Below are 12,121 nucleotides of genomic sequence, written 5' to 3'. Positions count from 1 at the left end.
TTTCTGGAGAAGATAGCAGGACCAATGGTGTTATGGGAGGTGGAAAACAAGGCATGGTGTCAGCAAGGGTTGGGACAACTGAACAGGGGAATTCCCTGCATGTCCCCCTCCCACCCCAGCACCTGCCTGAATGAATGCAATCTCCATGCAGAGCATCCTCTCCAGGTATGCATCTTTCCTCAGCTTCTGCCTCCTACTCCTCCACTCTCTGCAGAGAGTTCAGGGCTTCTCCCATATACAGATAACCAAATTTCTGGGTTTTACTGACTTTTCCAGGCACTCCTGTAACCCCTTGCCTCAAATCAAGTTCTGCTTCATCCACTCCAGCCACTCTTCTCTGCCTGGGAGCAGAAACTCACAGATTCTCATCACCCTCCAACTCTCTCCTCTGAATGACATCTTTTCTCCAGATGAAGATGAACAAGAAATGAAGTTTACATGTGGAAATGCACAATGTTTGAGAGACGAGTAGCTAGTTTGCCTCTGACAGACACAGAGAACCCTCCTGAGTGTAGCTGCCAGGTGAACAAGGCATGTTTTACTCAGTTGTGTGCCCTGCAGTCAGTCAGGGATGTAGCAAGAACTTTGCTGACTCTTTCCCTTGGAAATTTCCCAGAGAAAAACAATGTGACAGGCTCTGACGTGACATATAACATAGAGTAATTAAGCGCTTCTTCATTATGGCAGAAACATTATGGCATTACTGATAAGTAATGATTTAATTATGCTTTCATTTTTACAGAAGAGGCTCCAGTATTAAGCCAGTAAGAAAACAGAAAATAGAATAAACAAGAACTCCACTTACATGAATACTGCAATAGCACATGATTATGGCAAACACCCTCTGACCTTCTCCCACCCACTCTCCAACAAGTGCACAGAGAGCTTCCCAGGGATATTGTTGCCATTTAATATTATCATCTGTAACGCACAATGTCCAGCATAGAAATTCTGCTCTCCCACCAGCAAGACCTAGCTGAAACAAATATTGCTGGACCCACACAAGTGCACACATACACATGTATGGGAACAGGAAGCTGGAACAGCTGCGGTCCATGTATCATGAACCACTGTGGTTTTCCACAAGGGATAAGAACTAGTGTTTCAAACCAAGTTCATCAGGAACAGCATCATCAGGCTTGCAGTGAGGGGTGCCATCTGCTCACTCTCCCTGAATTCAGGCGGCCCACGCAGCTCAGGCATCTTCTCAGTTTGTGTGGAAAAGCTGGTTCTCCGTTGAGCTCAATCCAGCACCTGCAGCAGAAGGAGCACACTCGTCAGACACCCAACACTGTGCTCACGTAACGTGAGCAGTCGTCACCCATACGCCTCTAGCAGCTAAAACTGACTGCCGTACCTAGAGTCATCACCACGCTGTGTCAAAACAAATCTACTGGCAGCACATGGAAAAGCACTTCAAGACTGATTAAAGACTTGCCTGCAGGATTTTCCAAATGTAAAGCCTATTTAATCATTGCATTTCTGTGTGCTTTCAGGAAAAGCAACTTGGCTTTGAATGACTCACCCTTCTCAGCCCAAACCATTTATTCTCTGTGCTAAGTATAGCATCTATTCACTCAGGCAGTCAGGGGCCAGGCTTGAAATGTGTGTCAGGTCTCCTCAGGTCCACGATTATGTACAGTCATATTTTTAATTGAGGTAGTTTCCATGAAAGACCTTTTTCCACACCCTCAGGACAGCTTGGAAGTTCAGAGCTCGTTCCTCCCAAAACAATCTCCTCCACAGTGGTGCTCACAGAGAGAACACAATGCTGCAGAAATAAAAATAATTGTGGAAAAATACTGGAAGAAAAGCATTTAAACAATAATGGTGGGTATTTTCCAGAAGCCTGCTGACTCCAGTGATTTTGCTATACAGTAACTTTGTGGGTGATGGCTGCCTGAAGTGTGACCCATTACTGGAAGCTAATTACATGTAGTCAACCCTCTTACATACTTCTTTTTCTTCACTCTAAAAGCCTGTCCTTATACACACGTACTTAAGAGATTCCAGAGGTCTATGCAGAGCCAAATACAAAAAGACACTACGTGTCTTATGTCATGTAGACAATAAAAAAATCAAGGTAATTGTCATGGCTATCTACCACCAGGATAAGGAAAGGATAATTCCCATTGTCATGCTAGAAGTCTGAGGGTGCACCACTGCAGAGTTGTGTGATGTTATTGTTTGTTAAACCCAAATTAACCCTGTCAAAAGCACAAAAGCAATTGCTACTATGGTGGCTCAGTTCACCCTGAATCAATAACACATTTATTGCAGAAATGCTGATCCCACTGAAGGCAGTATCAAAACTTCATTCTCACATACAGTCCAAAGTACATTCCTGAACTTAGGAAGAAAGCTTGCTAACTAAGAAAGCACAACTTTCCAAGTTCAGCCAGGAATTTTGGTACATTACACAGGGTAAGAACCAAACAGAGAAATGATTTTTCTTTAATTATCTAAGTTATTTTCAGCATTGCAATTTACATCTACTATCCTGCAACTATAGTTTCAGTGTTGCCACAACTCTTGAAAAGAAAAAGATGTTTCTATGTACTTCAGAGCTTGTTGTTTGAAGGAATACCTTTCTACCTTACCCAGCTCTTCTAAACAGATTGTCCTTTTCTACTTCAGAACTTCAGAATGGACTCAGTGTATTTCACTTAATCTATTTCTTGATTAGCTCTGTTTTTAAAAAAACTTGTGCATACATATCTCATTTACTTCATAAAAACCCCTAATATATTAATAAGTTCATGAGTCTTGCAAAACGCATGAGAAAATAATAAATCTCTGCTGACCTGTGAATACATTTCCCAGTGAGGTTTACCATTAATAGCAATTGGAAATTGTTTCTGATAAGTGAAAACAAGCTTGCTTGAAGATTCAATCTGAAGAGCCATGAAGTTTATTCAACCACAAATGTAAACAACAAAAGACTAAAGACAAGGCAAAATATTTTAGTTTGAGTACAGCTGCAATGTTGTTAGACACCCTTGTCTTGAAAATCAAACAGGCTGTGCTGGTGTTTTACACTTTATAGTACTGGAAAGTTTGATGTACCAGAAATAATTTGTATCATTCTGAAGGAAAGCATGCTTCCCGTGGTTTCAAAGGATGAAGTCTCTGGGATCCTGACCTGTGATGTATCTGCTACTAGTGGTAAGCAAGTCCCTTCAACAGGAAGAGGGTTCACAGATCTCATCCAAACACCTTTTACAAGTGGCCTAAACCAAGACAGCTGGCAGTGCTGAGGTGAGACTCTGAGCAACTGCTCTCAGGGTGGCATTTCCAGATACAGCGTTCCCCAAAGCCCTTGTCCTTAAGGACCATGCGAAGACAGAGACAGTGGGTTTTGTGACCTGTAACAGCAACCAGACCCAGAGCTTCTGAAGCAGAATAGTGAAAAGGTGTGTTGGTTGCCCCATACACAGTCACATTAAGAACATAAAAGCCGGCATCTACTCAAGAACCAGAAATCTCTCTAGTATTACCTCAATTCAACAACTCCTTTCCTTTGCCACTAAATTTAATTAACAGGGTATAGAGATACTGTCTAGAGGGCTTATTTGTTGCAGTCACAGGTTTTTTTTCAGACAACATGATACATTTCAATATTCTCTGTGGCTAAGAGCTCCATTTATAAGAGACTTTGCTGAAAGTGAATGCTAATCTGGCTTAGGTACAGAAATAAAAATTGGTAAACCATGAAATGCAGCATTGAGAACAAAGTTAATCCTCAAAGGAAGAAAAAATAATAGGTTTTGTTAGGGCTTTTTTTTCTCTTTTTGTCCTGCTTTGATGTCTGAAAGCAACCTGAAAGTTCTGGGGTCCATTTTTCCTTCAAATTTTTTTCCTTGCTTTTATATATTAAAAAACTTCCAAAGCATATCTGAAAGAGCATGATTTTATAACCACACCTATGTACAGAAAATGTGTATTTTTCTAATATATACCTAAAGGTTTTTTTACACATGTGCAGATAGGCATAGAAACAGACCTCCATGCAGACAAGATTTAGCTAATACATTCAACTTCAATCTCCATTTAAATAGTGTCAGCTCATACACTACCAGTGTTATGGCAGATGTTTTTAAACAGACCTATTTTTTAGCTCCAAATTAAAATGGAGCTGTGAAAAATTCAAGAGATCACAAACTCTTTCATTATAAGGCAGTGACTAATAATTGTGAAGGATGAAGATCCCTAAACAGACAGCTTAACATATGGGCTTCTTGTTTGGTTGGTTTTTTTGCTTATCTGGGTTTTGTTGTTATTGTAAGCGCTTTCGTCATGTTGGTTTGGTTTTGGCATTTTTTCTCCTCAATGTCCAGTTTAATCTGCCCCTAAGAGGCTATGGAGATTGCTGCTGTTATGAAATCTGCTTGCAGACTGCCCCACCAAAGCAGCAGGATGTTCACAATGTGCTTTTAAAACCTCAAAACCACATTAGGAATAATACAGATGTTTGATTTCCCAAAAACAACTGCTTCTCAAGTTTCCTTACAGTAGGGAAATCTTAAAACCATCTCATTTTTCATTCTGGCGTTTCTTTTGGAACTAGCAGCTGCATTCAGGCCCACAGCCATCTCAAGGAATTTCCTTCAAGGGCTATAACTATCTCCTAGGAGAAAAACACAGCCAAACACACTTGTAATGCCAAGAACCTACTCGTTTACAAGTGCAGAAGAGGAGAACTGATCCAGGAACATGAGCTGCACTTTTACTGCCCGATTTTCACAAATGGGGCTGCTCCTTATGAGCTAGAAGGCATTGCATCATTCACCTAAATATTGTGCTTTCTAGGAAGTTGTATTGCTTTCTGAGCCAGGTGGAAAACGAAAAGGTTGTTCACAAAGGTCTGTAAAGCTCGATATGGTAGCCAATGGATGTGACTAAGGATCTCAGAAAGAGGATGAGGTGTACCAGTGTCGCCTCATTTTCTTCCACATTCTGTGTAGCTGGTACTGGGATCAGGGAGCATTGTGAAAGGCTGAGGATCGAGGTGTACTTGGCTTAAATGCAGTATGAATCATGGCTTTGAAGCAACAAAGCAACCCTATTCATGATTAAATAGGGCAAATGAAAGCATCCAAAGGAGACCCTTTTTATCTGCATGTGTATGTACAGCTGACACAGTCATGCACATGACTAACCACAGGGAAATATGACTGAACTTGAGAAGCGTATGAATGCCCTGCACATGTACATACCCATGGATGCACTGGCATGCAAAAAACACCTCTTTCACATATTGTTATGGCATGCCACGTAAACATGGTGTCCGATTCTTGTCAGTGACTTTTGCTCCTCAGATTTACTCCAGCAAAACAAAAGCAAAGCTTACACGCTTTTCCCTGCCATAAGTGGCACTGTTGAAGTACTTGCAAGAATTCATCACACCAGTTTTCACTTGAAGGGATTTATTTGTGAAAATCAAGTCCTCAACCTTGTTTTAATGAAGAACCTGCAGAAAAATTCCCGTCCTTTCTAGATGGACCACCAGGTCCATGAGCTGTAAGAGTAGTATCAATTTGCCTTGATATGTCAATCGAGGTTTGAATTAATTTTTCCACAGATCCCCAGTGGAAAGCTGTCTCTCCTTTAGTTAACACAGCACTCAGCACCTTGTTCAGCAGTTAGTGCTGCAAGACACCAACACTTAAGTGGGATTTTGCTTTTCCTGGACTTCATTCCCAGCCCATGCATGGGAAATCTTCTTGTCTGCACTACAGATACCCTCTCCTGCCTCTCAGGGAGGCAACTTGATTTGCATCCCACTACACATGAGAGCACCAGTGCCATACAAATCAAGCCCACCTTCCCTTCCTCAACAAACACCCACAACAGTGTCTCAGAGAGTCAGAGAAGCACAAACCTATAAGCTTATCCTAGGGAAACCATCCTTGCTTCCTGGGATGAGCAGGGACTTTCCTTGTTGAGAATGGTATCTATATAATGTTAGCATGGTTAACAACCTTGACTTCCAAGATTTTGTGGAGTCCTACCTTTGAATATGTTTTCTTCTCCAGTAACCTGTACTTCATTTAAATGCATGCTCTCTAAAAAAATGTTTAAAAAAACCCCAGCATCCATTACCTGATATTGTCTAACCAGACTGATGTTTTCTGTTGCAAGAAACAGAGATCAGAGCTTCTGAATTTCTCTTTTGTTTACTACTCCAGTTACTACAGTGAGTTCTAATGTTATCTCACCTCCATGACCAGGGATGTTAGATGTCTTCTCCTATGGAAACAACTTGATATCCTTGATTATCTTATTATCTTTCTCTACATAGTCAGTATTTCAGAAGTAAGTTAATTTTTTCTTGAAGAGGAGAACTGAAATGCTTCAGATGCATGTTCATCACAGATTTTATTCAGTGGTTTATGCCATGCCACTACGCCGTTTGATTTTTTTCCCTCCTAATAATTTCTGGTGTTTGTCATTGAAGAGCTTCCCACTGTGCCTCCAAGATGTTTTTTCCATTTGATTACAGCCAATTTAGAGAATATCCTCATGTTCAGATGTGCCATCTGCAGTACTTTATAATTATTCACACAAAATCTAATCTTCTTTGTATCATCATTTGCCAACTTAGAAATGTGAGACCCTTCTGTATTTCTTCACAGTTAGCTGTAGGCTGGACTGCCCTCCATAACTGTTTATAACCCACAAATGTTATCAGCTCATTATCAACTCCCTTCTCCAGGAATACACTGTACAGCATTGCTCCCATTCTGATTTCCATGGGACAACTCAGAAATTTCAGTAACCATTCTCCTTCACGTCAACAGATAAATTCTTCTTTTGTTTCTTATTTTTTAACCAGTAACTGATAGGTGACTTTTTCCTCTTCTCAAATGCTAGCCTACTTTCTTTCAAAACATTTGCCCTACCTATTCACAGTATTCCCTTAATACCCAATGAACTCTTGTCTCTTGCTTTAGTTGGACTCCTGTTTCTCACTTGCTTAGGAAAAATGTTCCTATTTGTTTTGCTCATACTATGACTGTACATGTAACCCAAGATATTTTTCTTCTTTAGATTTCCCTCCTAAGTTTAAAGATTGTTTTTAAAACAGATCCCGTTTAGCTTGTTTAACTCTTTTTCCAGGTGTAGAAGTAGAGTGACACACTTTTACAAATTGATTTAGATTCACTCTGAGTCCCCACTGCATATTTAAACACCTTGCAAGACTCCGTGACACCTTCAACTGCTTAAGCCTACAGCTGCTCCGTTTACTTCCCTTTTTTTGCTTTCTAATGTTTATTATTTTCCTCTTTCAAGCTTAAAAACAAATGTGGTAGATTTTCTGCATGGCATCTATTTGGTAAACCAAAATTCTATTCTCTTCTTTTCTTCCTGGGAAGACGAGAACATGGATCACCACATTTTCTGTTCATACTCAACACCCAAAATTTATGACAATTGCAGTGCAAAATCTTGCTACCAAAGACTTAAAAATATAATGTAAATTAAGAGTGAAGAGATCTGTATCTAATAGTGTATCAAACTGATAATGAAAGAAACAAAGACAGAGCCTTAATACACACAGACCAAATGCACTATCACAGACCTTACCCACAGAACATAACACTAGAAAATTAGCAGAGAAAAATCACCATTAGTTTTAAGAAAAAACAAATGTTGACAGTTATCCTTTACCATTTAGAAACAAAAATATGGATGTTTTCTGTAAGAAAATCAGGATAGAGAAATTAATCACACTTAAGCTATTAAGTCCCAGCTCTGCTTTTCCTGAATCATCTTAATAGAAAAAAAAAATCACTGTGTTATATATATCCCTTCTTATTTTCTATCATATGCTATCTTCTGTGAGTAAGGAAACATCAATTTCCTCTCATCTGCATTTACATGCTAAGGTATTATAGATAAAAATATACCAAATAACTCATTTCTCAGAAAAACTTATTTTGTAAATGAAAATAACTCCTTGAAGTGTTTAACTTTAATCAAATTCTAAATGTTTGTGCCATTGACTTCAAAGGGCAGCACCTGGGCTTTTCTAGAGAGAGTAGTTTTGGAAAGAAAGGTGCGAAGTAAACACAATAAAAACAATTATCTTCTTATCTTCTTGAAACCATCCCTCCAAAGCATTTCTACAGAGTAATGCTTAATTTTGTTTAAATTTGCTTGGGTCAGAATTTAAAGTTGGAAAGCCAGAAGTTCCGCTAGGGAAAAACCATACCAGATCCTGTCTCATGGATCAAGTAATAAAGAAAAAAAACAGAAAACCTGAAGATAACTTATTTATATTTTTTCTTAGTCAGTTTTGGGAAGAGGGGTTATTTTTGAAAATGTTGCTTGGAATTAAATATATAAAACCTGCCAAGTGTTTTTAAAGTGTTTCAAGGCTGACTAGGATTTCTTAAATGTTGTTTGAATAATTCTATCCAAATTTTGTGAAGAAATTCCTGCATTCAGCTGTGAATAAACAAATTCCTGATTGTTAGGACCTCTAGCTTAGAGTAATATTTTAGCTAGTTACCTCTGTTTTTCCCACTGTAGCATTTTAAATGGGATCCTAAATATTGCTTGGGGAACACAGTAACAGAAATGAGACCAATTTAACTCTGAAGGAAATTTTAGAGAAATTAGGGGAATTACATCAGGAAGTAATTTTGCTCAGCCTACACAGAGACACTACATGTCCTGTTCAGTAGAGTTTGTTACATTGCCACTACAGTATAACATTTTATCTGCTCTCTTCAGACTCACCTGTGTATCTAATCCAACTACTTTTGGGTCCTGCAGGAGGCCACACAGAGTTTGGGGGGCTTAGGTAGATAGAGCTTGGAAACAGGAAAGCATAAAATGCTAACTAAGGAGGATGTGTCATCAACAAGAGCATCTTCTTAGAAAATAATATTTTTACTTAAGGGAGTTGGTGGCAGGGACAGAAATATCAGGGCAGGGACAGTGGATATTTTATGGATAGACTGTGCCCTTTATAAACATTAACATTCTCTTAATTTGCCAAAAACTGCTCATGGAGGTATGAAAACGGGTAAGTCGGTCACAAGGAGTCACCCTATGAAGATGACAAAAAAGTGCAAAGATGACATAAAAAGTTGACTCTATGCCCCTTTTTTTTTCCTATTCTGTCACTTGCTTTGAAACAAGTTTTAGTTATTATTTTAACAGTGTTCTGAAAAAAAATTAAGATAAACAAGCTTCTGCCCTTGTAACAAACTGTAACAGAAATAATAGATAACCTAATCAGAGAGATTACTCTGGAGGGTTTTTACATTTTTTAATGCTGACCTTTAACACTTACTCTTGCAAAGCAGTGTTTTATACACTTTTAATTCCACCCTTCTGTAATATATATTCCAGTGTCAATTAGAGTGGATCTAGAAACCCAGAGACAAGCATCATTTTATTATGGTAATAAAGGACAAGAAGAATATGTTCTTGTGGATTTGTTCCCTTTGAAAATTTTATCTATGAAAAGAGAAAAACACTGTGTTTATAAAGACAGCAGAGGTTTAAAATATCCATTTCATATGCAAGACTGAGTTTAACTGCATGTGGACTTTCTATTTTCCCAAACGTTTAGCCACAAAATCATAAAAAAACATAGATATAGGTTATATTAGAACACACAATAGAGTATGCCTACCCTATAGATTCATTTATTTCATTTATTTTCTTCAATTTTTAAAAAGGCTGCTCCATAAAAAATAGAAGTCACATTTACTTATGAACTAATATACAGCTTAAACCCACCAGCTTTTTTTTTTTTTTAATTATCAGTACTGGTACTCTAGTTTGACCATCATATTAAGCCTGCTGTTGCCTTCTCACTGCACTCCCCAGTGCTGACGTCACCTGCCTGAAGCTCATGCAAGGCAGTAAGGTGTAAGATGAAAACCACGACATGCCCCTGGCTTACCTCTCTTCGATGTCCTGAGGTGCAGCTCCTCAAGGCTGCCTCCTCCCCAGCACTGCCGAAATGCCCTCCGAGAGGTTAAGCAAGCATCAGTCCCTTACACTCGGAATCAGGGCATTCTGCTCTGCCCACACTGTGCCCCTTTCCCACCGTGGCAGGCAGCCCACAAAATGGGCTACCATTCACCAGCTGCTCACCTTGCACCCATGGGTGAGATGTGCCCTTTGGGGACTCTCGAATCCTGGACCTCTCACAGCCCACTTCATCATCACTCCTCTCTTCTACCTCATGAGCACTGAACAAGCCAAGAGTGCTCTGGACTGGACAGGCTTCTGAGCAATAAATTACTCTGCTTTACATGGTTCAAATTTAAGCTTTTATTTGGTTTTTAAATTAAAAAAATAAATTTCGTTATTAAATAGTGGAATGGGTCTAAACTAATGTTTACATATTAATTCACTTGCTTTAGGATACCACCAGAGAAATAATTGAAGTTTACCACCCGGACAAAACTTTCTGTTAAAAAGCTCAACAGTGGTGTAATTCAGTTAAACAGGAAAAAAAGCCCCAAAAGTCTTAATGTTTACAATGAATGTTAGAAGTAAACCTCTGGTTTTAGTGTCATCCAACTCTAGTTCCCATCACAAAGGCAGTCATTTCATTCAGAATACTATACCACAGTGCTAATGTCATCGGCTTCATCTGGTTTCTTTTGCCTGCTTGGCAGGGATTTCAAGTACTCAAGGTGCCTCCTTGCATCCTCCTGGTTCTGTCGGACGTAATAAACCACGTAGGAGATCACCATGGTGAACCAGCCAAACATGGTGACCAGCATGGCGTAGTCAGTAGTCTTTTTAGGGAGGTTGCAGAGGTCGGCGTCGTTGGCAGCGTTGAGGAAGGGTCTCCCCGCGTGCTCGTCCAGCACAGAGGTCTTGCAGATGACGTTGTTGGCAGTCTCGTGGTTGGAGGCCATGCTCCGCAGCACCTGCTGCAGCGTGCAGTCACAGTGCCAGGGGTTGTTGGCAATTCTGGCCCTGGCCTTCAGGTTGTTGAAAGCGTTTTTGTGCACGCTTTTAATCCGGTTGTCGGACAAATCCAGAGTCTGCAAGGTTTCTGCCACCCCTTTAAAGGCATGTTCATCGATAAACTCAATCCCATTTTTTGATAAATTGAGGACTCTCAATTGGTGCAAGTCCTTAAAAATTTCGTTGGGGATAGATGTTATCTGATTGGAGTCCAAATAAAGTAAGACTGTTTCTGGGGGAAGATCTCTGGGTATTTCCTTGAGGTTTGCATTGCTACAGCTGACATTGAGACCTCCAGAGTGGGAACAGAGGCAGCCTTTTGGGCACATACTGGCAGAATGAAAGCACAGTATCATGAGGACAAAACTTTGTAAGAGCAGACACATGGAGAGGGAACGAGTTAACCACAGGTCTACCAAATGCATGCTGGGCTGTCAGCATAATCACACGACCATTTCTCATTCAGCCAACAGGGTGGGAAAAGGATTGGCAAAGCTGAAACGTGGCTTCATTTTCTTCGGCGGGATTAGTAAAAACTGGTTACTAGCACATGGGCTTCCTCATGGTCAATATGTTTCTTAGAAGCATGCCTACAAAGAAGAAAAAAAGGTTCTTTATACCACAAACTCCAATTCTAACTTTGTTTTCATTAAAAAATAGAAATAATAAGATGTTAAAGGGAAATGCCACACTAAAGAAATTATTTATTATCTTAGGTAACTCCTATTAGCATTAATCTGAGTTTAGTGCATAAATCCCCAGGACATTTTTAGGAGTATAGACTACACTTACTGCAAATTGCACAGGTTTGGTCTTTAATACTTATTAGGTAAGGCACTGGTTTGCTTTTATCACAGACTCTTCTAAAATAGCTATAAAACTAAATTGCATTTTCCCTTGCTGAAGTAGAAGATGCATCGATAGGAGCTAAGACTTGTATCTCCAGCAACAATGACAGGATAAGTAAGGAATTTGTGGTTGTTAATGTGAACTTATCTCAAAATAATTTATGCTATTGTAAGTCCAAATCCGAGTACTTCAGCAAGGAAATATTTTTACTGTATCAAGGAACAAAAATCAGGTAAAGTAAAGGCTGCTGCAAGACACCAAAATCACCCACCATCTCCTTGTTTGTCTCCCCCTCCTTCTCTTTTGCTTTAGAATGCTGGATTTCTTG

General features: G+C 39.5%; 1 protein-coding gene across 21 annotated transcripts in view; it reads right to left on the bottom strand.

Moving 5' to 3' along the window:
• Positions 1-700: 700 nt before the first annotated feature.
• Positions 701-12,121, bottom strand: part of LRRC3B (leucine rich repeat containing 3B) — a 145,509-nt gene continuing 134,088 nt past the window's right edge. For 19 of the 21 annotated variants that reach the window (XM_085573221.1, XM_085573220.1, XM_085573208.1 and 16 more), the window contains 2 exons: positions 10,596-11,534; positions 701-1,254 (listed from right to left, as the gene is read on the bottom strand). In XM_085573221.1, the coding sequence (XP_085429347.1) occupies positions 1,243-1,254; positions 10,596-11,369 (786 nt within the window). In that variant the 5' untranslated portion in view covers positions 11,370-11,534 and the 3' untranslated portion in view covers positions 701-1,242. Of the gene's footprint in view, positions 1,255-10,272; positions 11,535-12,121 lie in introns of those variants that run through there. The other 2 variants (XM_031503879.3, XM_085573223.1) reach the window with 1 other exon arrangement.

This window comes from Lonchura striata, chromosome 2 (genome assembly GCF_050655825.1).
Source record: "Lonchura striata isolate lonStrDom1 chromosome 2, ASM5065582v1, whole genome shotgun sequence".
In the NCBI taxonomy this organism is placed as follows: Eukaryota; Metazoa; Chordata; class Aves; order Passeriformes; family Estrildidae; genus Lonchura; species Lonchura striata.
Note: the sequence above shows the minus strand (reverse complement) of the source record. Positions and strands in the feature narration are given on the sequence as shown.